At 43.2% G+C, this 14,463-nt stretch overlaps 1 protein-coding gene across 4 annotated transcripts; it reads right to left on the reverse strand.

The window, feature by feature from the left end:
- Positions 1-428: 428 nt before the first annotated feature.
- On the reverse strand, positions 429-13,398 carry fbrs (fibrosin). Of its 4 annotated transcripts, none has more exons than XM_072668139.1 (19): positions 12,961-13,398; positions 10,982-11,572; positions 10,562-10,726; positions 10,300-10,332; positions 10,102-10,131; positions 9,959-10,007; positions 7,367-7,700; positions 7,001-7,215; positions 6,152-6,426; positions 6,011-6,055; positions 5,756-5,860; positions 5,219-5,287; positions 5,057-5,095; positions 4,894-4,965; positions 4,548-4,710; positions 4,128-4,208; positions 3,784-3,867; positions 3,468-3,681; positions 429-3,364 (listed from the first exon to the last, which is right to left on the reverse strand). In XM_072668139.1, the coding sequence occupies exons 2-19, from the start codon at positions 11,279-11,281 to the stop codon at positions 1,783-1,785; spliced, it is 3,855 nt and encodes a 1,284-aa protein (XP_072524240.1). In that variant the 5' UTR covers positions 11,282-11,572; positions 12,961-13,398; the 3' UTR covers positions 429-1,782. The 4 variants fall into 4 exon arrangements, with proteins under 4 accessions (XP_072524240.1, XP_072524238.1, XP_072524239.1 ...); XM_072668137.1 differs by having other exon boundaries at positions 5,765-5,860; positions 10,562-10,744; XM_072668138.1 differs by having other exon boundaries at positions 5,066-5,095; positions 10,562-10,744.
- Positions 13,399-14,463: the final 1,065 nt, after the last annotated feature.

A 14,463-nucleotide genomic window follows, 5' to 3' on the forward strand; every position in this document is an offset into this window, starting at 1 on the left:
CAGAGAACACACAACACCATGAGCTCCAAAATTGAGAAACACTACTGGAATAAAATAAAGGTTTACCTTCTAAACAAGCTCCATAAACCTAAAGCACAGGTACTTTACTGCAGCGTTTTTTGAGCTTGGTCTTAAAATTCCACTGACCTACATAGTTTAGCGCTTCCCCTGCACCAAACATACCTGATGCAGCTAATGAACTCTAGAACGACCCCTGCAGAGGGGAACCGGGTGTGTAAGAGTAGGGAAAACATTGCAACATGCATGGCAGTAGTACTCAAGGATCAGAAATATGAGAATAACTGACATAATAATAATAATAATAATAATACTAGTAATCCCTGAACTCTGCGTACCAACCTATAGAAATCACTTATTTTAAGCAGGCTGAGTTCTGTGTACAATGAAGCAATAAAGCAACACACATATAAATAACCAACAATTTGTTTAATAATTAATCTTTGTTGCTTTCTTTTCAAGGGGAACATATTTAAAAGGTATAAAATTGTTTTTGCTCAAATAATTAACCCAGAATGTCCTGTACTCAGGTTAAGAGTCCCTTCAATCCTGCTGTTTGTTTTCCAGTACAAAGCATTCCATTTGTCCAGTGGATGCTCCATACCTGTCTGAGGTGTGTCGTTTGTGGAAGATGTTGTCCACGTGGGGACTTTTGAAAGTTCACCTCACTCTCTCAATGTATAAATATATTCAGCAACCAACAACAGGCGTTGTGATGTTTACAGGGGGACAGGCTTTGTGATACTTAGAAACCCAGTTCAATGGCATTTGTTTGAACCCCTACTTTCTTATAGCAGTTGTACTCTCGTGCCATTTCCTGGATCAAATAAGTTGTTCTAACAAGGGAGTGCAACTGGTGAGACCTGAAACAATGACATTATGACAAACAGTGAATATGTTTATTATATAAGGTAATTAATGTTAACAATAATAATTACAAAAGCAATATCACTATTCTACTGTATTCTGTCCCAGCTCATGTATTGAGTCAGAGTGTAGGAGAATGAGTTTTTTTCCTTTTAAATTTTAAAATATTATCAAACAAGATGTACAGTTAATAATAGTTTTTAAAGATTAAAATAAAATAAATCTGCAGACATCCATTGTAACGTTGAAGGAAGTTGTGCCTCTGATTGCTGTAGACTGAATAAGAACAGGAAGCTGAAGATGTGTTTCTTAAAATTCATTTTACAACAGTGCTTTTTCTTCTCTCTAGTTACAGACAGAGCACACACTAGACAATCGGAGAAGCACTACTTCAGCCACTGTTTATCTCCTTTTTTCACTTCTTCATACGCAGATCTGCATCTCTACAGGTGGCCATTTTGACAGCCATGAGTTCATCGAGGGAAATAGATATGTCAACCAATGTGTTAAAATGCAAACGTTATCTCTGAATACACTTCTGGATCCATCAGCCTTGAGACAGGCCTGCAGGGCGTGTATGTATATCTCTTCATACAAAAGGACATTGCCTTTAGTCTTTGAACATCCACAGGCCTCTTTGAAACAAAATTGTAAATATAAATCAAAAGCACAGGAAGGGAGGGGGAAAGAGTACCTTAAATTGCACCAATAGAACCACAGTGGATAAATATACGGAGCAGCCCTGCAAAGTCTCTCTGCCCTCCACTCAGGTCTTCTCAATACTCAATGTACGATCATTTTTAGCTTTAGCAGGTTAGGTTCCTGCGTATCCTTCCGTTAGCAGGAAAAGCAGTTCGAGTGCAGTAAATTCCTTCACTGCTTTAGTCTCACCTAGTACTATCTGGACTCGCCGTCCTTGTGTGTATTGAACAGGGCCAAATCTCCAGGTCCACCAAGCCTGGAACTGCGAGGCGGTGTGGAGGACCTAGTCGCAGATGGAATGAGCGGAGGAGGTGCACCCACTGACAAGGGCATTAGACCAGGCGCCTTGGCGATGATTCCATTTGGGATGTGATGCGGATGCATAAAGCGAGAATATATGCTTGGTTGATGTGCTGAAGGTGCAGAAGCTCCAGCAGGATGGAGCTGCGAGTGAGACAGTAAGCCTGCATGCAGCTGCTCTAGATGGGCTGCAGATGGGCTAGGCAAGTGAGGCGCAGAGAGGTGTGGATGCATTCCAAAGTACCGCACCCTCTCAAAGTCCTCTCGCAGTATCTGGGCACGCTGTTCCTCATCCAGCAACCCACCGCCAGGACCAACCTGAGGAGGGCGATCAAAGTGATGAGACATCAATCCAAACTCTGGTCGGCCCGCTGAGGATGAAGCAGAAGAACTGGACGTAGGAACAGGTGGGTGATGTGGACCAGCGGCCATTGATGCAGCTACTGCTGCTGCTCGCTCTGCCTCTAGATATCGTGCATGCTGATGCTGAAGTAAACGGGACAAGTGCGGGTCAGAGCGCAGTGCTAGGTGGGGATCCGGCCGCAAAGCTAATACGCTTTCTCTACGCTGATGCTGTTGGGCAGCAAGATCCCTCCAGGGATCCCAGGGGAAGCTGTGAGGAGCCTGGGTGTGGGAGTGACCTTGGGGTGGTGTATGCGGATGGACCCCAAAACGATCCCCGGGGGCCCCCACAACAAGTCCAGGCGGACCACCAGCTCCACCGAGATAAGCCTCTAAAGCACGCTGGCGATCCAAGAGAGAGATATGGTGATGGGTAGGATGGGGGGTAGGAGGAGGAAGAGGCACTCCAGGTGTCGGAGTCAATGAGTGTGTCGAAGAAGGAGAAGGATGGTGAGTGTGGCGACTGTTGGGCCGCTCAAAGCTATGAGGAGGTACAACTGGGTGTTGTAGGGAGATTGGCACTGGTTCAGTTTCTTCTTTTCTCTCCTCCTTAATTTTCACTGGGGGATGAGGCAGACCAGAGAGACCAGGGGGAGGTTTAGAAACTGGAGTTGTGGTTCGATCAGGCTTCTTGACTGGAAGTGAACTGACAGAGGAGGAGGAGGAGGCTGGACCGCTGCTCTCTCTTTGGGATGGATGGGTGGGGTCTGAACTGAGCACATGTGGTTGCCTGGGGTATAGATCCAGAGGAGAGGGTGCTGAGGGGGCACTTGGAGGAGGGGTTGCAAGAACAGATGACGTGGAAGAACGAGGTCTGTCTGGTGCCGAGGAAGCTGATGCTGGTGCCCTGGAGGCTGAAATCGAATGCTGCCTCTTGTCTGGTTCCCGATCTCGTTCTCTCTCCCTTTCACGATCCCGTTCTCGGTCTCGTTCCCTGTTTTGTCCATCAGACTGTCCAGCACCTACACTCAGGAGGCCCAGGCCATTCATGTGGGAACTGGGGGTGCTGCTGCGGTGCTTAAGGGATGGGGCACTGGGAGACATTCGCACAGGTGGACGACCATACAGATTCTCTCTGTAAGAGAGAGAAACAGTAAGCAGGGAAGCATATTTGATTTATATTAGAATATTAAATCATTACAATATGAGACAAAGGGCTGTTTAGAGTTGTGGCATACCTGTCCTTTTCATCTTTAATGTGAAGTTCTCTTCTCTCAAGGTCTTTGCCTCTATCTCGCTCATCCCTTTTCTCTAGTCCTTTGGCCCAAGAGGGCCCGGAGGGGAAAGAGGGAGGGGCAACATGCAGACGATTCCATGGATCATGCGGGTTACTCAAACCTCCTACTGCACTTGAAGAGGATTCTGCCTTATGGCCAAAAACAGAACTAGCAGCTAAGACAGACAGAACAGATGTAATGGGTCAATACAAGCCATAAACCTTGACTGAAAAACTAAAATTTCTGTTTCCATTGTTAAGTTCACATTTTGACTCACTTAATGAGGGGCTACCAAGTCCTCCAAAGGCACCAGAGCCCAGGGCTCCCAGGGGTGGGAAGGGGGGTGAGCGGCCATATGGATCTGTAACACACAACACAATCAGCATTAATGACGCGTCTCATAGATCCAGTGCCCAATTTTGACGTAATAAAAAAAAAAATAATATTAATGGACTACGGGACTCATTTAGGCTGCTTGCTTTAATGTCTGTTTTATCATCCAGTGTTATATTTGATGCCACTTATCAACATCAGGAACTTGGCCACTCTTCCTGTATAATTACATATTGAATACTAGGCTACAGTTAGTCTCATGTTGAGCTCTGTGGTCCAATTTCTTACCCAGATGTGTTGCTGGGGTGAGGAAAGAAGAGTGGGGCGTTGATGGAGAGATGAATGGAGTGGAGGACGGATTGACTCCACCTGAGAAGACACAGTGGTCAACTCAAATACTCAACAGCCTTTAATGGAATACCATAGTGTGTTCCACTTTAGTACTTATATGTTATGTCCTCTCCCAGCCTTTTAAAGATCACATCTTAACTCATCTACTACAGTGTCTAAACATCACAGAATAGTGTAGACAATACAGTGTTTGTTTGTTAGATTTCAGTCAGTAAATTAAATGCTTTTTCTTTTTAATGTAAGGGCTAATACATAGTATAAACGGCTCTTCATGACGACCAGCATCAATGAGATAAATGTCCTTATGTGAGTCAACAGGTTTTGCAGAGTACAGATGTACAAGAGAAAGGCATGTACCAGCAGCTGCGAAGAGACTGCCTGGTCTGGTTAGTTCATGGGTTGGAGGTAGGGGACCGCCAAGTGGTCCTAGACCCCCTATTCCTCCAATGCCGCCAGGTCCAGGGAGACGTGGCATCAAGTCATTACGGAAGTCCAACTTTTGAGGATCAGCCTGCATCAGCTATAAGAGATCAGAAAAAGGGAATCAACTGGAAATCAAACTGACCTTTTTAACTTCTAAACCATGGTGTAATGTTTCACTTCTTCAGTGTGAAGATACAGAATATTTGAAACCAAAATGTGATGTTCCGGCAAGAAACGAATCCACAAATAGCTTTTAGAAAAGGAAAGTAAATGAGCAGACCTTAACTTTCTCCTGATGCCTCAGAATCATCCAGGCTACACGCACATGCATAGCACACCACTTTCCAGGCTTCTGCAGAGTGGAAAAAGAAAATCAGAGTGAACACTAACTATCAGAAAGAAAGCTGACAAAGAAAAATAAAGGGCAGAGAAGTAATGCTTACATTACTGACTTTCAATGATGGAGCAAATGGGTCTGTAATCTGTGGACACAGAAAAGGGGAAAAACAGAATGATCCACTGTTTAGTGCTCCTTAATCCACTACTACAAATAAGATCTCCAGGACCAAAGTAGGAGGAATAAACATTTCGCAGAGATATCCTACCCTGGGGTCTTTAGGCTGCAGGTGGGGAGGTACCACTCCAAGACGAGCGGTCATCTCTGGGGCAGGTCCCTGGAGGGCAACAAGCTGTCAATCACAGCACACTATTTTAACCCATTACAGGTACCAATGGGTCTAACAGCATGCATTAGCTTGTATACTGAAGAAACTAAGACATTGCGGGGAATTGTGTATGTCTGAAACATTAAGCTGCATAGATTACTATATGGAATTCGTATCCGTGCTACTATTATGTAGAAAAAGAATCGCTGCATATGAAATAAAATAAGTAGAGCAGTGTTTCTCACTGCTGGTCCTGGGACACCCCGTCATGCTTGTTGTAGCAATTTCTATACAAGAAAGGAAAAGCCTGTCAACAAGTTCATTCATTGCATCAAAAATTTTAAACGTGTAGAGGAGTGGCACTCCAGGACCAGGACTGAGAACAAATTCGACCTGGAGGTAAGGAATACACTGTTGTGAAGTTAATGACTTATTTATAATATATAAATATATATAAAAATCAAAAAAGACACTGACATTTCTCACCTTGGGCTGAAAGGCCCCTTGTAGGGAACTAAGTGGTCCAGTGGGGGGAAGTACAGGCTGAATTCCAGGCACAGGTGGTGGGTACTGAGGGAAAAACTTTTAAGCAAAACAAAATAGCCACTTTAGTAGCATATCCATATTGTCACATGTTTAGTCGCTGTATGATGTAGCTTTCGGCTTTTGTCGACTGACCATGGTTTTGTGCCTAGCCATTTCAGACATCAGCCTCTAAAGCATAAAACTTACTGGGTGCCGAAAAAGACCCTCTATCTTGCCTGGATATTTCTCAAACTAAAATAGAAATAGACATCAAATGACATTAATATCAACATGCTTGAGAAAAAAAGGCAAAACTTTCAAATTAAATAATATTTGTAGCCTTCTTACCATAGGAGGTGCTGCAGCAGGTGGATGCAGAAAGTGTTGGTGGGTATGAGTGTGTTGGTGCTGATGGTTGTGTTGATGGAACTGGTACATTGGAGGAATGGAGGCCTGGGCTTGTGAAGCCCTGCTGGATGTGCCAGAGCTGGAGGTGGAGGCAGAAGGTCCTCCTGATGCGGAGCTCACGCTGACACCAGCACTGCTCCCTGAAGCTCTACCCTCTGCACTCTGGGAGGTCAGGAAGTGCGAGTTCAGGTCCTGCCGGTAAGGGGGCTCTTGATCTATATGAAGCAGAAAAAACACAGCACTGAGTTCATTCTGCAATCCGTCAGAACAAACCTTGGAGGAACATCAGCAGTTTACATGAGCAACACTATGAATAGGTTTTGGGTTTAATTATAATGGGCAAGAACAAATTAGAGAAACTACCATGATATTGGGTAGGCAATTTCAAAACCAAAAGTTTGGCTGCGTCTAAATAGCTGGAGAAACTTTGACTGACTTTGTCTGACCAAGTAACAATGTGGCATCACATGCTAGTCAGTTCTGCCATGAGCTAAAGATCAGGTAAAACCAAGGAAAGCACACAGGAAAGAATGTTGGATGTTAGCTCTCCAGGGTGGTAGATCTCCAAGACCAGGATTGAGCACCCCTGATTTACATAATTGAGTATGTGCCTTAATATAACTGTGCATTGCATTTAGCTTTTTTCCTGAAAATTAAATGTGAAAGTGCCACATCTAAGCAGGGTCACTGTGCTGTCCCACCTTATTTTAATATTTAAGTACAAAAATGCTTAAAATGCTTGTCCCCAAGTCACAAACTAACTTGTCAAGATTGCATTGTTAAATGTACCTGTCGCAGAGCGAGGGGACACCTGCAGGAGAGGAGGTGGTGGAGGAAGGCCAGGAGAAGGGGTGAAGAGAGCGCTAGGACTGGGCCGAGAAGAGGGACGGAGCACTCCTGTCCCAGATGGGCCCCGGCCAGCAGACACACTAGTAGAGGGTGTGGGCGGCCGGATTAATGACGAAGAGGCAGATGAAGATGGAGGTTTAGTTGAGGTACTGCTCCTGTTAAATCAAGCAACACATCAAATTTAGATATTAGGGTTCTATCCACTCTTGTAAAAACCATTTAACCAGTTACTTTCCGAATTCTGTACTTTTATTTGAAAGAAAACATTACTACCAATTTTTTTTATTACTCTACTGATCTACTGACCTATTGGTCCCTAAACCATAGGCAGGTTGTGACCGGCCAGGGAAGGGGAGAAACGGCTTAGGCTTGTGCCGTGGAGGGCTGATATCATGGCGGTGGTGTGGTCCAGCATTTCCATTCTGTTGCGGGGCGGCATCAGGGGAGCGGGGCAAAAGGGAGGGGAGAGAAGACGAGGTAGAGGTGGCTTCAGGATAAGGCAGCTCCAGACTCCTCTCCTGACTCCGCTCCAAGCCAGACACTCGGGGCGTCACAGACAGGCGGGGCGGCCCACTGTTCGAAGGCAACAGGGTGCAGCCGTTGCTCACAGTAGAGGCCATGCTCACTGGGTTGGGTGCCACTGATGGAAAGATGGGAAAATGATTAAGTAAACCTACGCTACAAGCAGTCCTTGTTTTAATACAATCAAGCTGCATGGATAGATAAGAAAACACTGGAAGTCCTAAAAAATTCAGTCAGAGCTTAGTTAGAGCCCAATTCCACCTGCTAGGTAGGTTTCCCCAGGATCACACACACACACACAACACAACCAAGCGGTTACCAAGCTAGCACGTATTAGCCCCAAGTCACACTAAACGCCACCACATCATTTAAAACTGCTGGTAACACAAGGTCATTGGACAGCTCTTGTGGGGTGAGCGATGTCTACCCTACCTAGAAAGAACAAACCCAATTATGCTGGACTACAGATGTCTGTGCCATCACCAGGATAACTGTTTTTTCTCATTTCTCAAGCCAAAATAAGACCCTTTATGTTGTATACATATTAACTTACAACACAAATACTTCATCCGTGACTTCATCCATAATTAGCATTATAGAACAATATTAAATGAGACACTCGTTTCTGTAAGACTATAAATGGTGAAATAAATTAAATGCCAACGTTTTAGCACAATAACCCCATTTCACAAACATTCTGCTTTACACCATAATATCTGTCCAATACTAATCATTAATTAAGCAAACAACTGCCAGTGCTGATCTCTCTATGCACCCCTATATATCTGCAGTCCAAAATTGCAAACACAAACCCAGCAACGTTGTTATTAAATACAAACTTTATACACTTACAGCCACCAGTTTCATTTTACCAGAAATCATGACTAATGCCTCAAATCATAATTCTAAATACATAAAGAAAGAATATCATCAGTGTGGCCCACAATAAATGTTTGTGCAACTGTTTGAGAGTCAGGACTGGCAGAAATCACAGCCTACAGACACTTTTTTTGCAGCTAAACATCTTTCAGTTCTCGTAAAGACTGAAAATTACCCCACTCTTTTTGCAGAAGGCCTCTAGTTCTGCAAAGCTTGTGTACAGTCTGTTTGCAATTTTTTTTATGATGTTTAGGTCAGGACGCTGCAAGGGCCATTCCTAAAGCTTCAGTTTGTGTGTCTTCAGAGTGTCCATGGTGGATACTGAGGTAGGGTTTAGACCATTATCCTGTCCCATTTACAGCTTCAGCCTTTCAAACAGATTCTTTGACATTAGAGTCCAGGATTTGCAGTTTTGCACTTTTGTCGAATCAATTTTTCCTTCCACCAAAGCAATATTGTCAATATTGGTGGGTTTTTTTTTTGTTTTTGTTTTTTTCATGAAGTGCATTTTCTTTCTCTCCAAACACATCTTTCCCAAATTTGTCAGTCCATGTCACTTGTTTCAAAACTTATCTGGCTCGTCTAGATGTTCTGCAGCTTACCTTAAACGAAGAGTTTTGTGATGGGGTCACAGTTCACGTTTCTTTCTTATGACTCTTCAATTAAGCAATAATGCACAAGGGGGAGGGAGAGCTATAACTGTGATATCATTGCAAATGTACCACAGTTTGTCATTCTTTTACTTGTATAATTATAACGTTACTGCTCTGCTATGGCTAGTGTTTTTGTATTGTAAGTGCCAGCATCGTTGCTAGGTTACTTGTGTACATATCAGAGTAATACTTGAAGAGCTTTGAACGTCTCTCACCCAATTACACTGTGCGATTGGATTGAACTGTGGTACAAACAAGGACCATGTTAGTGCTACTAACCCTCTTTACACAGCTTCATTTTCATGTAGGGTCAAAAGGGGGTTTGTTTTTACCCACCTTAACAGCATACAAGTCGTTCTCTCCAAGAGCTTTCTTGGCATCTTTCAGATCGCACCTTGACCATCCCCTGAGCTGACATTTGTAAATAGCATTCCCCACTGTAAAAACCACAAGCTTGAAACACTTGGCTATGTTCTTATAGCTTTCCTCCGCATTCCGAGCACTGACTACTTTCGTTTTCAGATTTTCAGACAGCTGTTTAGAGCAGCCCATGTTTAAAAAGTGTTAGTAGGTCTGGAGAGTCTGATAATTTACAAAGCTTAAAATGTTTATTGGCTTGATTTGCAAATTGTTGCACAGACCACACTGATGATTTAGATTTTTTTTTTTATGTAATCGAAATTTGAAAAAGAGAAAAAAAAGAAAAAAAAAAAGGTTTGTTTGATTACCTACAGCGGCTGTCAATACTTCAATTCAAAAAAAGAAACAAATAAAACAAAACACTGTGCCAAGCCTGTCCAACTTTTGCATTCATTTGGTGAAAACAATTATTAGTGATATTTACCTTCTCTAGTGCTTACGATGAATGTAGGCTCCATATCGTTGTCAGATGCCTAATTTTTAAGTAAGAAAACATAAACATTACTGACATTCCTTAAAAAAAAACATTTAACACAATCAAAGTGTCAATACCAAAAGAGAACCCACCTTATCTCCTGACTCGCTCTCCGTGTCACACTGACACAAAAACAAAGGAATATCAATGCCAATATGCACTGGTTAACACTAAAACACTCAAGTACAAGTGCATTTAAAAAATAAACAACTCACTCATGCTGCACATTTTCTAAAATACACCAATAAAACATACAGAAAGAGGCACTTCAAGACAACAAATACACTTACAATGTATCCAGTCTCCATGAGATTTCCAGAGACCTAAAAACACAAATCACAGGAATGAGCCTTTCCATAATATACATTTTTAGTAGCATATAAAATTCATTCTTCATTTTTCTTTATTCACTCTTCTACTTGTCAAATAAGTAAAGCATTTCAAAACGAATAGCACTTCAGGATCAAAAAATCATTACAGTTACTGTTAAAACTGAAGTGAAACTGAAACGCTGAGAATAAAATATCACTATGCCTTTTGTCTGTCCCTCACCTTGGCCTCTCTCTTCCTTTTCTCATTCCTGCGCTTCTCCCAGCTGCTGTTGGTGTATGTAGCTGGAGCTCCTTCCTCAGGCTCTGTGAGAGGCCCTCCGTTCTCATCCATGCCTCTCTTCCTTTTGCTCCCCCTCACCATCAGCATACCGGCTCGCTCTGGCGGCTTCAGAGAACAGTCCATCTATTAAGACACACGTACAGTGATACTAGGGAGAACTACTGTAAATGGCCTAATGGTCTAAGAACTCTAGGCTCAACTGTTTACTTGACACCTGGCTGTTAATTGCCAGTTAATAAAGCAATGCAAAAAAACAACCATATAATCTAATAGAGACCAATGCAGCCTCAATATTATAAAAGGGGTGTAATAACATTACTAATAAATATTACGTGCATTAATGATGTGTTTAAAAAATACCTCCAGGGCCTCCAAAGTTATGAAGCTGGCTATAGCGAACCCATCGATAATGTCTTCCTCGCAGGACACGGACTCTCGCTTCCTCCGGCGTGGAGGCCGGTGTCGGACACCAGGAAAGACGGGCCGACATTCTCCGCCACCAGCACCAAGGAGGGAGTCTCCTCTACAAATCTCCTGGTCCGAGGCTGATGAAGGTGACGAGGGCCCGAGATCTGCTCTCCTCCTCCGTCGCTCTCTGTCGCGCTGAGAACGGGAGCGACGGCTCTGTCTTAACCCGCCGCTTCGACTCGGACCGTCCATGTCAAAAATTTACTGCAAGTCCACGCAAAAGGCACGAACACCTCGACCCGTGGAGGGACCTAACTCTTACCGAGGACACCCGAAATCTCCTTGACCGATGTAGGTATCCCAGTTTACAGCAGAGTTAATATTCCTGCCTAGAGCTTTGTACCAGTTGGAGACTGCATGGTGTCAGCACACTGCTGTCTTATCGGAGTCATGTCTGTCCATCTGTGGGCCTATTTACTTTATATATTTCAGGATATTTCCCTCGGTGTTACTGCCTTTGTATCAAGACATTGTCAGTTTCATCTGGAAAAAAAAAATAGAAAAAAGGGGGCGTTAGCGTTAAACAACCCACATCTGCACCATAAATACAATGCCGTCCATCAAGAATAATAATTTAAAAAAATGTCCCATGCTTGTAATGCAACATCTGGAGCCCCTGACGTATCAAGACAGAAGAAATAATATATGGAGACTTAAAACTTTCCCCTGATTTAATAAACATTTCCCTCAATTTTACTAAAATGACTAAAAAGACAACTAAGGGAATCATTTATTAAATGGAGGGGACGGTTCCCGTTGTTGTCCTGCCCTGCTACTTTAGGAGCTCTGCGGGAGCATTGTCCAGCTGTTTTGGGGAAACTTGTAGTGCTAGCAAGGGGAAACCACTAACAGAACGAAACTGAGGGGGTCAACAAAAACACAATACGTGACCATCCACAGCAAGCCACACAATATCACTAAATATTTACTGTTTGCAGTAAATATCGGTGTCTATGACACGTTTTGTCCGACGACATTTTTTCCAAGTAGCAAAAAAACAGCAAGTGAGATGATGGTCGGATAGCTAACGGGTTAGCTAGCTTATATCTGACAGGTTCATCAGCACTAGCCGCACATCACATTTCATCCTACATGTGAAAACAATTACCTTATGTGGTCTTTCATAGCGAGACACATTCACTCATGTGTGGTAGTGCGGGTTAACACGCCTAAGGAACAAGATAGCTGCATCTGTCTGAACCGTCTGGCTGGTTTTTCGGCCGGTGACGACAGGCTGGCTAGTTAGCTCGCTAGGTGAACTGGCCTAGCGGGTTAGCTAGTAGCTAGCATCCTCCATAAATGACGGTAAGGTAATTACCATATCGCTAGCCTGCTACCTGACGCTATTGATAATATCCAGTGTAAACACTGCTGTTCCGAAACTATCGCACATTTTCTAGGTAGAGTATCTATCTACCGACCTTCACATTACAGAGGTGGAAATGCGAAAAGATCGCCTCTCGGCTCGGTGTCTCTCCCGCACGTCCATTAAAACAGCTGGATCTCCAGACAGGGTTACGTTTATAGCCATTAGCTCACTGCGCTAGGTTAAGTTGTTTGCTAATCAGCTAAAAAAAAAAAACACTTCACACACTCGGCTGTGCCTCGATGACACACCGCGGCGACTCTTACACACCTAATAAGAGTAAATCAGACAAATCATTTAAAATCCGACAAGTAGCTCCAACCTGTTTGACCCGTTTGAAGAAAAACACAAAACGCGACTGAAAACTGCCCAGTTAGCGAAGAGGGAGCCCTCCTTTGACGAAAGAAAGGTGAATTCATCCGATCTCTCTCCCACACTAAAACCACCCTCCTTCATTTGTGCTACATAAGCGCTCACAGAACAGCGCGGTTCCGGTCGTACCCACCGCTCCAAAGAGGCCGATGCGTCTGATCGCTGTCTTCTGGCTGCTGCCCGTTTCGTTTCTCCATTAGACCATCAAGACCCACAGCAGGCCCCGAGGCCTCGAGCTCGAGTTTCAGCCGCAGGAGCGCAGTCCGAGCCCTGTAGAGTAGGCCGGGGAAGGGCACCTCCTTCCGCCCGCGGCCCTCTGTCTAATCCACTCAGTCGTGTAAAGCTGAATTATCCCCTCTCTCGCCGCAGTGTAGATCAACGACCCCCGCGAAGACGCTCTCCGGAGGGATCTCTAACACGACAGAATAAAGTCCGATCGTCAAAATCAGATGAACACACGGCTCGCTTTAATTCGGAAAGCTGGCAGTCGGAGAGTGCTGGGTGGATAAACCCCACAGTGAAACTGCATTGTGTGCTTCAGTCGATTTTTTTCTTTCCTCTGTGATTCACGGACAGCTGTGTGTACCTCCAGATCAGGCAGCACTGCCGCCTGTAGGCTCAGCTCATGAAGCACAGCGCTCTCGGTGCTGCTTCTCCGGGGTTTCACGGGTCCAGAGGCAAAATATCCGTTTAAGAGAGCCCCTAAAGCATACATGCAGAAGATCAATATTTAGGGACCAAATACTTGACTAAAGCACCTCTCTAAAAGCAGTGGAGATAACTCGAGATAATGGTGTATTAATAAACTGAGGGAGTGATTTATTAAGGTCTGTACGTGGATTTTTATACCCCTTTCTACTTCTGAGGCTCCATGTCATGCTGATACACGGCTGATTAATCTGTACAGTAATTATTTTGTTGTTTTTAATGCTTTGCAACTTGGTGTCAACCCTATACACAACAGTCTATAGTACCAGAGTGAGCTGCCATTACAGGAACATTTTTTTTTTTTTTTTACTGTAAATTAATCTGTAAATGGTTTTATCCAAACAACGCATTTCCCTTGTAAACAAATATCTATAGTTAAGCTACAGGATGTTATATTCTAGAAAACGCTGTATTTGGTAAAGGGCACTATACTGTTACTATTCCTAAACAATTTTAGCTTTAATTTTAATTTTTCACTTCTGTATTATATTATTTTTACAGGAAAATATTGTCACCTCAATGCATACAAACGTTCTTAATGTTTAATAAGAGTGTATGTACAATTATTTTAATATATTTTCTTCTATTCTATTCTATTTTACTGTATTCTTAGTGATTCATTCATCATAAACAAAACATTTGACACAATACAAAGAACATCTGCCAGATTCACGTTACGTAACAAATGTAAATATATCTTACAAATGTACATATATGTTTTTGCCTGACAGTGAAAGCTAAGGATTTTACTGTAACGTTGCCTGTTTGGAGTTTTTTGCATGACAGTGATATATAATACAGTTTTTCGTTTTTACAAATAGAGTAGATCCCCTGATTTCACTGAATCAGGAACTGGTCAACTTTTTATTAGGTACTAGTTATTGGTTTGGCACTGGGCTTTAATTAAACTGGTCTAATCAAAGATTTA

The sequence above is a fragment of the Salminus brasiliensis genome, chromosome 22, assembly GCF_030463535.1.
Source record: "Salminus brasiliensis chromosome 22, fSalBra1.hap2, whole genome shotgun sequence".
Lineage (NCBI taxonomy): Eukaryota > Metazoa > Chordata > Actinopteri > Characiformes > Bryconidae > Salminus > Salminus brasiliensis.